The 19,634-nt window shown below is 41.1% G+C and overlaps 1 protein-coding gene across 3 annotated transcripts; it reads right to left on the bottom strand.

Moving 5' to 3' along the window:
* Positions 1-13,583: 13,583 nt before the first annotated feature.
* Or1f19f (olfactory receptor family 1 subfamily F member 19F) lies at positions 13,584-18,879 on the bottom strand. 3 transcript variants are annotated; one of them, XM_017597057.2, is made up of 3 exons: positions 18,744-18,879; positions 17,275-18,199; positions 13,584-13,637 (listed from the first exon to the last, which is right to left on the bottom strand). In XM_017597057.2, exons 2-3 carry the CDS (start codon positions 18,184-18,186, stop codon positions 13,584-13,586), a joined length of 966 nt encoding a protein of 321 aa, XP_017452546.1. In that variant the 5' UTR covers positions 18,187-18,199; positions 18,744-18,879. The 3 variants fall into 3 exon arrangements, with proteins under 3 accessions (XP_017452546.1, XP_063124600.1, NP_999991.1); XM_063268530.1 differs by lacking the exon at positions 13,584-13,637 and having other exon boundaries at positions 17,127-18,199; NM_214826.1 differs by lacking the exons at positions 13,584-13,637; positions 18,744-18,879 and having other exon boundaries at positions 17,257-18,186.
* Positions 18,880-19,634: the final 755 nt, after the last annotated feature.

Raw genomic sequence — 19,634 nt, forward strand, 5'->3', positions numbered from 1 at the left:
TACTTGGAGGTGAGATAGCATCTGTGTCTTTGTCTGTGTCCTTGTGTTTTGTGCTGGCTAAACTCTTGGTCTGTATTTGCTACTCTGAATCTGTATTTGCTACTCTGGGTCTGTATTTGCTACTCTGGGTCTGTATTTGCTCGCGAGTTCTGGAGTTCTGGTTTTGCAGTCACTCCCATCTTGGGCTGAGAAGGGAGGCTCATATCTCAGGAGAGACACGAGTGTGAGCAGTAGATGTACCAGGGGCTCACCGATTGTGCTGCCCTGGGAGACGTCCCAGGAGGGCGGGGGAACCCCAGGGACGCCTGGGAGATTCCTGTCTGGGTGCCGGTGAGGATTCGGTGATTCTCCTGGATTGGAGAAGAGACCCGTCCTCCCAGCTGTCTGTATTTCTAGAGTAGTCTTTGTTTGTGTGTTTTAGGTCTTTGTTTTGTGTTACATGTGACTTTGACGATGGGACTCCTGAGTTTGACTTTAGACCACTGGACTGCTAGAGCACACAGTTTGTACCGCGGCAGACTTTTTGCTCCTTGGAGTGGCCAGCGTTTGACATTAGCTGGCCTCCAGAAGGCACCTTTGACTGAACCATTATTTTTGATCTGCTGTCATTCATCTGTCTGTGGTTGAGAAGGAAGAGTGATGTGGAATCTGCTCTCCTTCATCTGTCGTTGTAAGCTCCCTTCTAAATTAGTTCAGTTTTGTGGTGATCTCACGGCAGCCGCTTGTTTTTTGTTTTTGTGCACACTTCTATTTTTTGTCTGTTAATCTTTTGATTGTCTTTCTGTATGACTGAATGCTATTTGTCCTGTTCGGTAGACCTCTATTTTCTGGACTCTTGTTTTCTTGCCATCCCACTTGAGATGCTTGTTAGTAGCTGTTACAGGAGATACAGAATCCTACTAGAGGCCAGAAAAAATGTTCCAGACATGGATGGAAGGCCTTCACTTCTGCCTGTTGACTTTAATATGCCTGAAGGTAGGGAGCGCTAGGTCTACCATCAGACTCCAATGGTGGGTCTCTGAGGGGCTGAATAAACGCCCCACCAATTTGGCTAAAGTAAGGAAAAGATATGAAGAAAAAGTTGCAGAAACTTGAAGGGTTAAGCTAAGTCACTGAGAGATATTGTAAGTTGCAGAGAAAATAAGGTTGAAGAAGATGCAGACAGAGAGACTGAAAAACAGAAAGAAAGAAAGAAACAAAGAAACAAAGAAACAAAGAGGACAAAAAGAGCAGAAAGCTAGGGAAGAAAAGAGACAAGAAGAGGAAGCTAGAGAGCTAAAGAGAGATAAAAGACAAGAGAGGAACATATATTGGCCACCGTAGTTAGGGAACCTAGGAAGACAGTACCTGGCAACAGAAGAGAATTCCTGGCTAAAGATCAGTGTGCCTAATGCAAAGAAAAAGGACACTGGGTCAGGGACTGCCCCAGAAAGAACAAGAGGGGCCACTGGAGAGCCTCTCAGTCCTAGAGTGCTGGCTATGCACAGAGATAGAAGGGAAGCCCGCCCAGTTGTTTTGTGGATACAGAGACCCAACGCTCTGTGCTCCTATGCTCCAGTGGGCCAGTATCCAAAGACCTTGGGTACAGGGGGCTACTGGCAACAAACAATACTTATGGACTGCCCAAAGAACAGTGGACCTTGGCGTGGGCCGGGTAACCCACTTGTTCATGGTCATCCCTGTCTGCCCCTATCCCCTTGCTCATGAGAAATTTGCTCTCCAGAATGGCTTGTGTGAGTGAAATGCCTGGGTGAGGTCATGTGTATGCATATCTGCAGACTGTGTATGTGGAGCTTAAGACCTGTATCAGTGCACCAGTACCTGATGCTGGGAGATGTATGGCTTAGTGGCATTCTGACTGGAACACACCGTTCCTGCCAGCTGGGCACTAACAATTATCACCCAATCCAGGACTTAAACTGTGATAGAGTGGCTGATGTTTTGCCTCTGAATAGAACGTCCCAAAAGATGGGACCACTGGTCAGCTGCCATGGACTAGATTCTCCACCAGTTGGGGGCAATCTGGTCACCTTGCTGCCTAATCCTGACCTGGAGCCACCAAAGCATGAGTGTCAAGTACTGGCAGAAGCCCATGGGTGGAGGAAAGACCTCTGCGACTGGCTGATTGACCCCTGCTGAAAGCCGAGGCTACCTTGTCTACAGACGGGAACAGTTCTCTTCATGAAGGTCAGAGATAAATGGGTGCTGCCGTGGTGGACAACACAATGTCATCTGGAATGGCTGAACCCCAACCCCCCAGTACATCAGTGCCGCAGATGTCTTTGCCATCTCTTGGATGCCCTGATGAAGCCAGCAACTGTATTATTCATTGCCCAGGACATCAGGAAGGAAGAGATTCAGTGGCATGGGGCAGTAGCAAAGCAGATAAAGTGGCTCGGGAAATGGCTATGCGGGAGCCTATCCTGGTTACAGGCCTGCAGGAGACAGCCACTGGGAACTGGGATTGGACTAAGGGATGGCCTTACTTAGAATGTACAACAGAAGAAAAGGCCCAAATTGCTTAAATGAAAAAAAGACAATGGCACACTTGAGGGAAAACTATATTCCTTAGAGAACAAACAAAAGACTCACTTTGCCAAATACAGAAATGGACTCACTTAGATAAGAAGCTTGTCCAAGTAGTTAAGGTGTATGTAATAGACTTTAAGATTCTAGCCAGAGAGGCAGTAAAAAATATAAGGTATGTGAGTAAGTGAATGCTTAGCAAGCAAACAGGGCAAAGAGACCTAGAGAGTTTAGTGAAAAGTCGAAGTGAACTTCACTGAGATAAAACCAGAAAAATATGACCACAAGTATCTCCTAGTGCTTGTAGATACCTTTCGAGGAATAGATAGAAGCTTTCCTCACCAAGCAAGAGATGGCCTCGGTAGTCATCAAGAAGATACTGGAAGAAATCTTTCCCAGGTCTGGAGTACCCAAGGTAATCTGGTCAGACAATGGCCCTACTTTCGTTGCCAAGGTAAGCCAGGGTGTGGCCAAGTATTTAGAGGTTGATTGGAAATTACATTGTATCTACAGACCTCAAAGTTCAGGACAGGTAGAGTAAATAAATAAAACTCTAAAAGAGACTCTGACCAAATTTACCATGGAGACTGGCACAGACTGGGTGATACTCCTTCCCTCTTGCTCTCTTCAGAGCAAGAAATACCCCTTCCATATTCAGCCTTACCTACTTTGAGATCTTATATGGGGCCTCAGCTCCTCTGACTGTATTAGATGATGTTACTGAACCAACATGTCATAGTAATAATGATTTGTATGCCAGGCTAAAAGACCTACAGGTGATACTGAAAGAAATCTGCTCACAGCTGGCAGCAGCCTATGCCCTGGGGACCTCCGAGACATCTCATCAGTTCCAGGTCAGAGACTGCGGCTACATACAATGACACGGAGCCCAGACACTCGAACCTCGCTGGAAAGGACTGTACCTGGTGCTGCTGACCTCCCTGACAGCCATCAAGACTCAGCCCTCACCAGCTGCGTACTAACTGTTGGGGCTGAGAGCTGGGACATAGAGGGACACTCAGGTCTTCAAAAAGCTCCCTAGACTTGCACATCAGATAAGTGGATACATTAGAGACGTGACTGGGAGGTTGCTATAATGCTCACTTCAGGAGTGTGCTTTAGAAACAAGAATTTCATGTTTGCCCTGGGTTCCCTCGGGATAGGTGTGGGGATAGGCTTGATTTCTATTGCAAATAATGCAACATCCCCTTACTATGAAAGCATTAAGTGCGTTAGTACTTCTAACACTTCTTGGAACTGTGCCTCAGGGATCATAAGTTTAGAAGTTCTAAGATAGTCATGACCTTGGTGTGTAGGTTTAGATAGTGTCCAGATTGGAATCCTGATGCTAAAGACTTAGTAAGACACAAAAGAGAGTTGAGAATTACTTAAGGCTATCTAGGTGCTGCAAGGGCAGCACAAGGACATCTGCTGTTGCCCTGCAATGCAAGGCTTATAGAGAATTCAGAACTGCCATTGACTCAGATATAAAAAGAGTGAAAAAGACTTTTTAGCTGACCTCCAAGAATACCTAACCTCCCTCTCAGAGGTAGTCCTTCAGAATAGGAGCAGATTAGACCTGATATTCCTTAAAGAAGGAGTCTGTGTGCTACACAGAAAGAAGAATGTTGCTTCTATGTAGACCATTCAGGAGTAAGTAAAGACTCCATGAATAAACTTAGAGAAAGATTAGGCAAAAGACAGAGAGACAGAGAAGTGCATCAGGGATGGTTCGAGAGCTGGTTTAGTAGATCTCCTTGGATAACTACTCTGATATCTTCCCTTATGGGACCCTTCTTAGTTTTGCTTCTGCTTATGATTATAGGTCCATGTGTGTTAAAGAAACTAGTTGCCTTCATTAGAGAAGGAGTGAGTACAGTTCAGATTTTGATGTTATGCCAAAAGTATCATGCTTTAGGAGGACAAAAAAGTCAATATTATAAAGATACTAAAATTTAGTTCTATGTTTAGAACTAGCTACTAGAAGAAGTAGGGAATGAAAGAATAAAAAATGCAGCTAAGAAGTCAGAAGTTTAAAAAAGCCCCAAATACCTCAAATTCCAGACCCTGCCCTCTACCTGTACTAGCTGACCATAAAGTTAGATTAAAATCTTAGGGAATAATCTTGAGAAAAAGGAAGCTCCTCCAAGGAACTGATGGATCATAAAGTTTAACAATCTTGAGGAACAGGAAGCTCCTCCTTGTGATTTTTCATTAGTATTCTCGACACTTTCCAATGACACCATCCCTGCCCCCTCAGGTTGTGGTTTCACCCTTTAAATACCCTTTCTCCCAGCCTTTCGGGGTCGAACTCCACTTCCCCTGCATGGGATATGAGTCTCGACCCCAGTGCACTGGTTCCTATCAATAAACCTCATGCTTATTACAGCAAGGACGGTCTCACGTGAGTTCTTGGGGGGTTGCATCATCCCAAGACTTGAGTGAGGGTCTCTCTGCTCCGGGGGTCTTTCAGTTCCAATAACTAGCTGAAAGAAAACAGGAAAACAGGTCTACACAGGCCTATAGGACTGTCTAGCCACTGTCAGAAATAGCAGCACAAGGTAACACCAGAGACAACCTGGTGGTGAGAGGCAAGCTCAGGAACCCAAGCAAAGGAAACCAAGACTACATGGCATCATCGGAGCCCAATTCTCCCACCAAAACATACACTGAATATCCAAACACACCAGAAAAGCAAGATCTGGATTTAAATTGACAATTGATCATGATGATGGAGGACTTCAAGAAAGACATGAAGAACTCCCTTAGAGAAATGCGGGAAAACATAAATAAACAAGTAGAAGCCTATGGAGAGGAATCACAAAAATCCCTAAAAGAATTCCACAAAAACACAATCAAACAGTTGAAGGAATTAAAAAATGGATAGAAGCAATAAAGAAAGCACAAAGGGAGACAACCCTGGATATAGAAAACGAAAGGAAGAGACAAGGAGCCATAGTTACAAGCACCACCAAGAGAATACAAGGGATAGAAGAGAGAATCTCAGGAACAGAAGATTCCATAGAAATTGTTGACACAACTGTCAAAGATAATGTAAAACGGAAAAAGGTACTGGTCCAAAACACAGAGGAAACATACAGGAAATCCAGGACTCAGTGAGAAAATCAAACCTAAGGACAATAGGTATAGAAGAGAGTGAAGACTCCCAGCTCAAAGGACCAGTAAATATCTTCAACAAAATCATAGAAGAAAACTTCCCTAACCTAAAGAAAGAGATGCCCATAAACATACAAGAAGCCTACAGAACCCTAAATAGATTGGACCAGAAAAAATCTCCTCCCATCACATAATAGTCAAAACACCAAATGCACAAAACAACGAAAAAATATTAAAAGCAGTAAGGGAAAAAGGTCAAGTAACATATAAAGGCAGATCTATCAGAATCATACCAGACTTCTCACCAGAGACTATGAAAGCCAGAAGATCCTGAACAGATGTCATACAGACCCTAAGAAAATACAAATGCCAGCAGAGGTTACTGTATCCAGCAAACCTCTCAATTAACATAGATGGAGAAACCAAGATATTCCATGACAAAACCAAATTTACTCAATATCTCCCTACAAATCCAGCCCTACAAAGGATAAAAAATGGCAAAGCCCAACATAAGGAGGCAAGCTACACCCTTGAAAAAGTAAGAAACTAATCGACTTGGCAACAAAACAAAGAGAAGAAAACCACACAAACATAATCCCACATCCAAATACAAATAAAACAGGAAGCAGCAATCACTATTCCTTAATATCTCTAAACATCAATGGACTCAACTCCCCAATAAAAAAACATAGATTAACAAACTGGATATGCAGTGAGGACCCTGCATTCTGCTGCCTACAGGAAACACACCTCAGAGACAAAGATAGACACTACCTCAGACTGAAAACAACTTTCCAAGCAAATGGTCTGAAGAAGCAACCTGCAGTAGCCATTCTAATATCGAATAAAATCGATTTTCAACTAAAAGTCATCAAAAAAGATAAGGAAGGACACTTCATATTCATCAAAGGAAAAACTCACCAAGATGAACTCTCAATCCTAAATATCTGTGCTCCAAATACGAGGGCACCTACATACATTACAGAAACCTTACAAAAGTTCAAAGCACACATTACACCTCACACAATAATAGTAGGACATTTCAACACCCCACTCTCTGTCAATGGACAGATCATGGAAACAGAAATTAAACAGGGCCATAGACAGACTAAGAGAAGTCATGAACCAAATGGACTTAACATATATTTATAGAACATTCTATCCTAAAACAAAAGGATATACCTTCTTCTCACCACCTCATGGTACTTTCTCCAAAATTGACCCAGTGAAAACTGTGCTAAGAGGAAAACTCATAGCTCTGAGTGCCTGCAGAAAGAAACAGGAAAGAGCATATATCAGCAGCATGACAGTACATCTAAAAGCTCTAGAACAAAAAGAAGAAAATACACCATGGAGGAGTAGAAAACAGGAAATAATCAAACTCAGAGCAGAAATCAACCAAGTAGAAACAAAAAGGACTAAACAAAGAATCAACAGAACCAAAAGTTGGTTCTTTGAGAAAATCAAAAATATAGATAAACCCTTAGCCAGACTAATGAGAGGACACAGAGAATGTGTACAAATTAACAAAATCAGAAATGAAAAGGGAGACATAACTACAAAATTAGAGGAAATTTAAAAAAATCATCAGATCTTATTACAAAAGCCTATATTCAACAAAACTTGAAAATGTGCAGGAAATGGACAATTTCCTAGAGAGATACCAGGTACCGAAGTTAAATCAGGAACAGATAAACCATTTAAACAACCCCATAACTCCTAACGAAATAGAAGCAGTCATTAAAGGTCTCCCAACCAAAAAGAGCCCAGGTCCAGACGGGTTCAGTGCAGAATTCTATCAGACCTTCATAGAAGACCTCATACCAATATTATCCAAACTATTCCACAAAATTGAAACAGATGGAGCGCTACCGAATTCCTTCTATGAAGCCACAATTACTCTTATACCTAAACCATACAAAGACCCAACAGAGAAAGAGAACTTCAGACCAATTTCCCTTATGAATATCGATGCAAAAATACTCAATAAAATTCTGGCAAACAAAATCCAATAGCACATCAAAACAATCATCCACCATGATCAAATAGGCTTCATCCCAGGCATGCAGGGATGGTTTAATATATGGAAAACCATCAACTTAATCCATTATATAAACAAGGGGGAAAACCATCAACGTAAGCCATTATATAAACAAACTGAAAGATAAAAACCACATGATCATTTCATTAGATGCTGAGAAAGCATTTGACAAAATTCAACACACTTCATGATAAAAAGTACTGGAAAGAATAGGAATTCAAGGCCCATACCTAAACATAGTAAAAGTCATATACAGCAAACCAATAGCTAATATTAAACTAAATGGAGAGAAACTTGAAGCAATCCGACTAAAATCAGGGAGTAGACAAGGCTGCCCATTCTCTCCCTACTTACTCAATATAGTTCTTGAAGTTCTAGCCAGAACAATCAGACAAGAAAAGGAGATCAAGGGGATACAGATTGGAAAAAAAGTCAAAATATCACTATTTGCAGATGATATGATAGTATATTTAAGTGATCCCAAAAGTTCCACCAGAGAACTACTAAAGCTGATAAACACCTTCAGCAAAGTGGCTGAGTATAAAATTAACTGAAATAAATCAGTAGCCTTCCTCTACACGAAGGAGAAACAAGCTGAGAAAGAAATTAGGGAAATGACACCCTTCATAATAGTCCCAAATAATATAAAATACCTCAGTGTGACTTTAACCAAGCAAGTAAAAGATCTGTATGATAAGAACTTCAAGCCTCTGAAGAAAGAAATTGAAGAAGACCTCAGAGGATGGAAAGATCTCCCGTGCTCATGGATTGGCAGGATTAATAGAGTAAAAATGGTCATTTTACCAAAAGTGATCTACAGATTCAATGCAATCCCCATCAAAATACCAATACAATTCTTCAGAGAGTTAGACAGAACAATTTGCAAATTCATCTGGAATAACAAAAAACCCAGGATAGCTAAAACTATCCTCAACAATAAAAGGACTTCTGGGGGGAATGACTATCCCTGAACTCAAGCAGTATTACAGAGCAAAAATGATAAAAACTGCATGGTATTGGTACAGAGACAGACAGATAGACCAGTGGAATAGAATTGAAGACCCAGAAATGAACCCACACACCTATGGTCACTTGATTTTTGACAAAGGAGCCATAACCATCCAATGCAAAAAAGAAACCATTTTCAAGAAATGGTGTTGGTTCAACTGGAGGTCAACATGTAGAAGAATGCAGATCGATCCATGCTTATCACCCTGTACAAAACTTAAGTCCAAGTGGATCAAGGACCTCCACATCAAACCAGATACACTCAAACTAATAGAAGAAAAAGTGGGGAAGCATCTCGAACACATGGGCACTGGAGAAAATTTCCTGAACAAAACACCAATGGCTTAGGCTCTAAGATCAAGAATCGACAAACGGGATCTCATAAAAGTGCAAAGCTTCTGTAAGGCAAAGGACACTATTGTTAGGACAATACGGCAACCAACAGATTGGGAAAAGATCTTTACGAGTCCTACAACTGATAGAGGCCTTATATCCAAAATATACAAAGAACTCAAGAAGTTGACCGCAGGGAGGCAAATAACCCTATTAGAAAATGGGGTTCAGAGCTAAACAAAGAATTCACACCTGAGGAATGCCGAATGGCTGAGAAACACCTAAAGAAATGTTCAACATCTTTAGTCATAAGGGAAATGCAAATCAAAACAACCCTGAGATTTCCCCTCATACCAGTGAGAATGGCTAAGATCAAAAACTCAGGTGACAGAAAATGCTGGTGAGGATGTGGGAAAAGTGGAACACTCCTCCATTGTTGGTGTGATTGCAGACTGGTACAACCATTCTGGAAATCAGTCTGTAGGTTCCTCAGAAAATTGGACATTGAGCTACCTAAGGACCTATGTGTACCACTCTTGGGCATATACCCAAAAGATGGCCCAACATATAACAAAGACACATGTTCCACTATGTTCATAGCAGCCTTATTTATAATAGACAGAAGCTGGAAAGAACCCAGATGCCCTTCAACAGAGGAATGGATACAGAAAAGGTGGTACATCTGCACAATGGAATATTACACGGCTATCAAAAACAATGACTTTATGAAATCCATAGGTAAATGGATGGAACTGGAAAATATCATCCTGAGTGAGGTATCCCAGTCACAGGAAAACACACATAGTATGCACTCATTGATAGGTGGATATTAGCCCAAATGCTTGAATTACCCTAGATGCACAGAACACATGAAGCTCAAGAAGGATGATCAAAATGTGAATGCTTCACTCCTTCTTTAAAAGGGAAACCAGAATAGCCTTCGGAGTGAATAAGGAGGCAAAGTTTAGAACAGAGGCAGAAGGAACACCCATTCACAGCCTACCCCACATGTGGCCCTTACATATACAGCCACCAAACTAGACAAGTTGGATGAAGCAAAGAAGTGCAGGCCGACAGGAACCGGATGTAGATCTCTCCTGAGAGACACAGCTAGAATATGGCAAATACATAGGCAAATGCCATCATTAAGCCACTGAACTGAGAAGGGGACCCCCGTTGAAGGAATCAGAGAAAGGACTGAAAGAGCTTGAAGGGGCTCGAGACCCCATATGAACAACAATGTTAACCAACCAGAACTTCCAGGGACTAAGCCACTACCCAAAGACTATACATGGACTGACCCTTGCTCCAACCTCATAGGTAGCAATGAATAACCTAGTAAGAGCATCAGTGGATGGGGAAGCCCTTGGACCTGCCAAGACTAAACCCCCAGTGAATGTGTTTGTTGGGGGGAGGGTGGTAGTGGGGGGAGGCTGAGGAGGGGAAGCCCATAGAGAAGGGCAGGAGGAAGGGTTAGGGGGATGTTGGCCCGGAAATGTTGAAGGGGAATAACAATAGAAATGTAGATAAGAAATACTAAAGTTAATAAAGATTAGAAAAGAAAGAAAAAGAAATTAGGGAAATGACATCCTTCACAAGAGTCCCAAATAATTTAAAATATCTTGATGTGACTTTATTCAAGCAAGTGTAAGATCTGTATGATAAGAACTTCAAGACTCTGAAGAAAGAAATTGAGAAAGGTCTCAGAACATGAAATGATCTCCCATGCTCATGGATTGGAAGAATTAATATAGTAAAAATGGCCATTTTACCAAAAGCAATCTACAAATTCAATGCAATTCCCATCAAAATTTCTACTCAATTCTTTATAGAGATAAAAGAGCAATTTGCAAATTCGTTTGGAATAACAAAAACCCAGGATAGCTAAAACTATCCTCAACAATAAAAGAACCTCTTGGAAAATCACCATCCCTGACCTCAAGCAGTATTATAGAGCAATAGTGATAAAAACTGCATGGTATTGGTACAGAGACAGGCAGATAGTCCAGTGGAATAGAACTGAAGACCCAGAAATGAACTCACACACCTATGGTCACTTGAATTTTGACAAAGGGGGCAAAACTATCCAATAGAAAAAAAAGAGCATTTTCAACAAATGGTTCTGGTTCAACTGGAGGTCATCATATAGAAGAATGCAAATTGATCCATTCTTATCACCATGTACAATGCTTAAGTCCAAGTGGATCAAAGACCACCACATCAAACTATTCAAACGAATAGAAGAAAAATGGGGAAGAGTCTTGAATACATGGGCACTGGAGAAAATTTCCTGAACAAGACACCAATGTCTTAAGCTCTAAGATCAAGAATCGACAAATGGAACCTCATAAAACTACAAAGCTTATGTAAGGGAAAGGATACTGTCATTAGCACAAAATGGCAACCAACAGATTAGGAAAAAAATCTTTACCAATCTTACATCCCATAGAGGGATAATATCCAAAACATACAAAGAACTCAAAAAGTTAGACTCCAGAAAATCAAATAACCCTATTAAAATGGGATACAGAGTTAAACAAAAAATTGGCAGCAGAGGAATATCAAATGACTGAGAAGTACCTAAAGAAATGTTCAACATCTTTAGTCATCAGGGAAATGCAAATCAAAACAACCCTGAGATTCCACCTCACACCAGTCAGAATCGCTAAGATCAAAAACTCAAGCAACAGCAGATGCTGGCGAGGATGTAGAGAAAGAGGAACCCTCCTCCATTATTGGTGGGATTGCAAACTCATACAAACTCTCTGGAAATCTGTCTGGAGATTCCTCAAAAAATTGGACATTCCACTACCTGAGGACCCAGCTGTACCTCTCTTGGGCATATACCCAAAAGATGCCCCAACATATAACAAAGACACATGCTCCACAATGTTCATAGCAGCCTTATTTATAATAGCCAGAAGCTGGAAAGATTCCAGATGCCCTTCAACAGAGGAATGGATATAGAAAATATGGTACATCTTCACAATGACATACTACTCAGCTATCAAAAACAATGGCTTCATGAAATTCATAGGCAAATGGAATGAACAGGAAAATATCATCCTGAGTGAGGTAACCCAATCGCAGAAAGACACACTTGATATGCATTCACTGATAAGTTTATATTAGCCGAAAAGCTTGAATTACCCAAGATGCAATCCACAGGCAACAGGAAACAGAAGGAGGAGGAGGAGGAGGAGGAGGAGGAGGAGGAGGAGGAGGAGGAGCAGGAGGAGGAGGAGGACCAAAGTGCAGATGCTCCTACTTCTTCTTAAAAGGGGGAAAAATATCCATAGGAGGGGATATGGAAGCAAAGTGTAGAGCATCGACTCAAGAAATGGCCATTCAGAGTCTGCCCCACATGTGGCCCAGATATATACAACCACCAAAACTAGATTAAGATTGATGATGCTAAAAAGTGCAAACTGAAAGCGACCGGATATAGATCACTCCTGAGAGACAAAACCCGAGCATGTCCAATCCAGAGGTCAATGCTAGCAGCAAACCACTGAACTGAGAATAGGACTCCCTTTAGGGGAATTAGAGAAAGGATTGAAAGAGTTGAAGAATATTACAATCCAATAAGAACAAAACTGCCAACTAACCAGAGCTTCCAGCGACTAAACTACTACCTAAAGACTATACATGGACTGACCCATGGCTCCAACTGCATATGTAGCAGAGAATAGCCTTGTTGGGGCACCAGTGGAAGGGGAAGCCCTTGGTCCTGTCTAGGTTGGACCCCAGTGCAGGGGAATGTTGGGGGTCAGTAAGGGAGTTGGATGGGGGGAATACCCGTATGGGGGAGGGGGTAAGGTTGGGGGCTTATGGACAGAAAACTGGAAAAGGAAATACCATTTGAAATGTAAGTAAAGAAATATATCTAATAAAAAATTAAAAATTAAAAAAGAAAGTATCACAAAATATGGAAATCTATAATGTGCCATGGTCTGTATACTCACATCCCCTCAAAAATTTAACATTGTTGTTCTAGTCCCCATGGTAATGATGTTGGGACTGGAACCTTCGATAGATGACAGAGGCCTTAACTATGGATTAATTTACTTATAAATAAGGATATGGGTCTGTGAAAGAAAGCTGTGAGGGCACAGTGAAAAGAGGCTGCCTATGACTTAGGAAATGGGAACTAATAAGATTCATTCGATCTTCCAGGAATTGGCCTAGAATGTCAGGATTGTAAGAATGCATTTTATTTGTGAGCTACCTGTTGTATGGTATTTACTTACAGCAGCCTAAATACCTCATTTCCACTTTGTTTGAATTTCATGTAAGTGGACCCTTAGATATCTACCCTATTTTAGCTCATGTTTTAAAGTCAATGTACTATTAATGTCTCCATTCCTATATTCAGTTATACTTTATTTTTCATGATACACAATTGCATATTTACGTGTACTAGAATCTTTTTCATCATGATAAAGACCTGAATTCTTCCATGTTTTTATTTTTAGTTGTATCTGTTACAAGCAATATTGCTTTGGACAGCCACATATTATTTGGTTTTTATGTCTACGCATTGCTTTGAAGTTGAAAGTTAGGAGTGGGATTGGTGAGTCACAGGGATAGGCATGTTTAGATTCAATAGATTCTGTTAGATGTCCCAGATGCTTGAGCAGTTTAATTTATATCAATGGCCAAAGCTTTACTATCATTTCCTTTTGATTGACTTTTCCAATTTTGACCATTTGGTAAATTTGTAAGAGTTATCACCTCTGGCTTGACACTTTTATTTATTCATGGATTTATTTTTGTTTTGGAGTTGTTGAAAGCGTTGAGCAACATCTGTTGACCTATTGGTCCTATAGATGCTATTATCACATTTCCCCTCATTTTTCTCCTGAATTCTTGGCTTCTGATTGCTGTGACTTACTGATGATGCAGTTGTTTTATTTTATATTTTATTTTATTTTATTTTCTATTTTTGACTGTTCTCTCATTATGAAGCTCTGGCTATTTTGGAGCTCACTTTGTAGCTGAGACTTGCTGTACACTCACAGATCCACCTAACTCTGCCTCCCAGGTGTTGGGATTAAAGGCCACCCCTTTAATGAACTGTCAAGTCTAGCAACTCAGTTACTTAAGCAGACTATTTTATATAAATATTGAAGTTATCTTTTCTACATAATTTGCCTTTAGACTCATTTTACACAGTCATGAATAGACATCTTCAGTTTTAAAATAGAGTAACCATTGATTTGTGTTGTGTCAGTTTAAATTTAAATTTATATCCCATTTGGAACTGATTTGTGATAGTCAAATTCTCCTGTTAAGACGATGCAATGATCAATGTATTTAGAGAAACATTATTCTTACCATGATGTAGTACTATTGTAACTGTCACAAGTTAGAGCACCAGCAGAAGATAAATATACACATAAAGAGCTATATGTGGGTATTATTTATTAAATGTAGATAAATACATAAAAATGTATTTGATAGTGGAAGTATAAAATCCAGTGTGAATATCAGTTTCCATTTGGAATGGATGCTCTAAATTTGTAGAAATTGATTAAATTGTATATTTGGGTTTGATTAATTTCTGTGTACGATTTTTATTTACATTTTTAAACAATAAAGTTTAACATAAAATTTAGCAAAAAAAGTGGAATAAAAACACAACTTTTCCTAATACCCAGCATTGTTTTCTATTATAGAACAGGTTATAATTATTTTGAATGTAATAGCAATTTTGCTCAAATTATAGCTTGTAAAGTCTTTTGCCCACTTAATAAAAAATAAAAGAAGATGATCAACTCCTCCATTGTTGGTGGGATTGCAGACTGGTACAACCATTCTGGAAATCAGTCTGGAGGTTCCTCAGAAAATTGGACATTGAACTACCTGAGGATCCAGCTATACCTCTCTTGGGTATATACCCAAAAGATGCCCCAACATATAAAAAAGACACATGCTCCAGTATGTTAATAGCAGCCTTATTTATAATAGCCAGAAGCTGGAAAGAATGCAGATGCCCTTCAACAGAGGAATGGATACAGAAAATGTGGTACATCTACACAATGGAATATTACTCAGCTATCGAAAACAATGACTTTATGAAATTCATAGGTAAATGGATGGAACTGGAAAATATCATCCTGAGTGAGGTAACCCAATCACAGAAAAACACATATAGTATGCACTCATTGATAAGTGGATATTGGCCCAAATGCTCGAATTACCCTAGATGCACAGAACACTCAAGAAGGATGATCAAAATGCGAATGCTTCACTCCTTCTTTAGAAGGGGAACCAGAATACCCTTGGCAGGGAATAGGGAGGCAAAGTTTAGAACAGAGGCAGAAGGAACACCCATTCAGAGCCTGCCCCACATGTGGCCCATACATGTACAGCCACCCAATTAGATAAGATGGATGAAGCAAAGAAGTGCAGGCCGACAGGAACCGGATGTAGATCTCTCCTGAGAGACACAGCAAGAATACAACAAATACATAGGCGAATACCAGCAGCAAACCACTGAACCGAGAAGGGGACCCCCGTTGAAGGAATTAGAGAAAGGACTGAAAGAGTTTGAAGGGGCTCAAGACCCCATATGAACAACAATGACAACCAACCAGAACTTCCAGGGACTAAGCCACTACCCAAAGACTATACATGGACTGACCCCAGACTCCAACCTCATAGGTAGCAATGAATAGCCTAGTAAGAGCACCAGTGGAAGGGGAAGCCCTTGGTCCTGCCAAGACTGAACCCCCAGTGAACGTTATTCTTGGGGGGGAGGGTGGTAATGGGGGGAGGCTGGGGAGGAGAAGCCCATAGAGAAGGGCAGGAGGAAGAGTTAGGGGGATGTTGGCCCAGAAACCGGAAGGGGAATAACAATCGGAATGTAAATAAAAAATATTCAAGTTAATAAAGATAAAAAAAGAAATACTCAAGTTAATAAAGATGAAAAAATAGCTGAATAGTATTCCATAGTGTAAATGAAAAAAACACTTCTGGATTTATGCTTACAAATGCTTAACCAAGACTGTCAGTTACAAAGACTCATCTGCTGACATCATTCTCTCACTGGGGGAAACCCCATCCTATATTAAAAGGGTACTTTATTTGGAATAAAAAATTGTATAATGACCAACAAAAAAAGGTGTTCATTTGTTAACTTATTCATCAAAACTGGCTCTTTGATATAACTCATGTAAGGATCCAAACTTTCCTCAGTGCAGTGATAACCCATGAGTCTCACACATCCCATCTCAGTGGATGGTACTACAGGAGACTGGGGAGGGACTGGAGCAGACTAGATCATCTCCCATACTCAATGACTCCAGTGAATCTCTTGTGGGTGGGGAAAGAAGAACTCTGTCTTAACCTAGAAGACTCCCTAAAGGCTCCAGAGAGTGGGAGAATCTGACATTTGAAAGGTAGGGGAGTGCTAAATGCCCATTAAGAAGAAGGAGCCATCCTAGACACCTGGGCTAGTTCTGTGGGAAGCTTTTACCTTAAGCCCAAAGGCACACCTTATGTTTTGTATGCCCCATAAGGTAGAGCTGTTTAATTAAACAAGAGACAAAGCACAGCCAATGTAATTAGAATTCAATGTTTAACCCAGGACCAGTTGTCCCAAGGAGGTGATGGGCCACAGACAAGACCTATCTGCCACTGCTCATACAGGGCTTCAGATTTTAACAAACATTCAGTTTTATTATCTGTTAACCCAGAAAATACACTAGAAAATGCAGGTCCCAGTTGGACATCCAGATTTGACTGGTTGAAGTTAGGCCAGGCTGAGATTATTTCCTGTCAGACTTTTCAGTGAGATTAAAATGCTGCCAGTCCTGAGAAAATGATTGCTTTGCATGGTGACAGCATTTTCCAAAGGGGAAGTGCAATTTTTTCTGAAGTACAGGTTTCCAAAGGGATTCCAGCAAGAAAGCAAAAACCAACTGCACCTTTCTTCTGCTTTGTGTGTGGAGATGAAGCATGATGCTCTGTGTCAGGTAAGCCTGCACCAGCTACAAAGAAATTTTCATTATTCGATAAACACTTTTATAATAAACCAATTAGTTTTGCACAATGAAAAGAGGGGATTTAAACTAACTCAAGACTGTGAATAAGATCCATTCAAATGAATTTATTTTATTTCAGGAAATACACATAGAAATAGATTGCACCTTGTCCACAAGTTGGAAATAATTCCCTTCCAAGTGATACATACTCAATAAACCTTAATAAAAAAAGAGGCTTTTTATTCATATCTTCCTATGTACCACTTTTCTTAGAGCCCCTTTCAGGTCATTGTTCCTAAGGCTGTATATAAAAGGGTTCAACATGGGAGTCACCACTGTGTATAGCACAGTTGCTGCAGTGTCCTTCTCAGATGAATGGGAAGATACAGGGTTGAAATACACAGCAATGATGGTGCCATAGAAGAGGCAGACCACAGCCAGGTGTGAGCCACAGGTGGAGAAGGCTTTCCATCCTCCCCTAAAGGATGAGACTCTGAGGACTGCATTGGTGATGTAGATGTAAGAGATGAGGATGCAGACAAATGGGGTGACCATGATCACAGCTCCCTCTGTAAGAATCATTAGCTCATTGAGATTTGTGGCTGTGCAGGAGAGTTTAAGGAGGGGAGTCACATCACAGAAGAAGTGGTGGATGATGTTGTCCCCACAGAAGGAGAGTCGAGCCATGAGCAAAGTGTGCAACAGAGCATTCAGGCTGGCAGTGACCCATGATCCAGACACCATCAAGACACAGAGCTGGTGGGTCATCTTTGTTGTGTAGTACAAAGGGTGGCATATGGCCACAAATCTGTCATAGGCCATCACAGCCAGCAGGAAATTGTCCATATTCACAGACACACAGAGAAAATACAGCTGAGTTAGACACCCAGAGAAGGAAATGGCCTGACTACTGAGTATGTGGTTAGCCAGTACCTTGGGGACAGTGGTGGAGGAGAAGCAGACATCCACAAAGGACAGGTTGCTGAGGAAGAAGTACATGGGGGTGTGCAGGTGGGAGTCTGTGCTGATGACCAGGATGATGAGCAGGTTTCCCAGGACAGTGGCCAGGTACATGATGAGGAAGAGCAGGAAGAGGAGCTGCTGCTGCTGGGGCTGCCTGGAGAGTCCCAGGAGGAGGAACTCAGAGACACTCGACTGGTTGGTGCTTCTCATGAGCCTGAGACCACTGAGGTAAATAGAAGACAATAAAGTCAAAATCTTCAAGGGCAGGGTCACACTGTGATATGGTGTCAGGAAGGGTCATGTTTTCAAATCAATTCATAGAGTGGCTAACACAGGATATGACCACTCCATCCACACATCTTCATTCCAACACTCAGCCCTGATGTATTATCTACCTGAGCATCCTTCAAGCCGCACACACTTTAAGAAGAGCTGTGTATGTGTTCACACCTCTTAGCTCTCCATCCACCTCAGACACAGCTCAGAAGAACATCAGGGTAACAGTTTGTTAGTTCTGTCTTTAACTCAGATGATAACCAATGAATTCAGGGCTTCTAAATTGCCTCCCTAACTCTGGAAGAAGTTGCAAGGAGGTTGCTAAAATAACTTCACCTCGGGTTGGGGATTTGGCTCAGTGATAGAGCGCTTGGTAGCAAGCGCAAAGCCCTGGGTTCGGTCCCCAGCTCCGAAAAAAAGAATAGAAAAATAAATAAATAGCTTCACCTCTGAATAATCAATTGTCTATGTCCTCACTGCTGCAACCTTACCTGGAGGGAGGTTGGTGCTATCCAGTGCTGTCCAGCGTGACCTAATTGCAGGGTCTATGATGTCTGGAAACACTGGCAAGCCCTGAGAAAGTGAGGAGCAGGCATTTGGATTTGGTCTTCTGAGCAGGAAAGATGTTCAGAACGATTACAGAACAGTCATTTACAGACGTCTCTTTGTCCACTGGGACCAGAATCCCTCAGAGCCTCATTAGAGACAAGAAGAAACTTCTGTAAGCATCGTTGGCCCCTTTGGACCAAATGACAATGACAGGGGATTTTGTCAAAGTTTACATACAGTGGTTTATTCAAAATGTAAAAGATTCAGAAATGAGTCCACCTTCATAGACACAGATCCCATATGGCATTTTATATCACATTAATTCTCATCAACATTATAATATGAGCCTGTGTCTACTGATGTGACAAAGAAATCTTTTCATTCTTTGCGTTCTTCTGTTCTGTCATCTTTAACAGTGATCAGTGATGTCATATCATCTTCAGTTTGAACCAGGAATATAATAAGGGTATGTACTGAGCTGGGCCAAGTACATGAAGGTTTAAATAAAGGGTAGCCAACACCAAAAGGGGCACGTATTATTTTAAAACAAAATCACAATAAGTCAGTTTTCCCAAATGAAGACTCAGGAGCCAGATGTTGTGGCCAAAGCTTACTCACTCAGAGAGGCAGAGAAAGCACACAGCAGACCTTCTTTCCTCCTCAACTGATATTCCAAAGAGATAGAGCTCCTTCCCCTTATACACACTACCTGTTAAAACTTCTTAAACTGAATGTCCTTCCTTTCTACTTCTGTGTGTATCTATCTGTCCTCCTTACTTACTCCCATTCTCTGTTTTTTCCTGTGTTCACTCCCTGTGAACGTGGTGCATGCT

This window comes from Rattus norvegicus, chromosome 10 (assembly GCF_036323735.1).
Source record: "Rattus norvegicus strain BN/NHsdMcwi chromosome 10, GRCr8, whole genome shotgun sequence".
In the NCBI taxonomy this organism is placed as follows: Eukaryota; Metazoa; Chordata; class Mammalia; order Rodentia; family Muridae; genus Rattus; species Rattus norvegicus.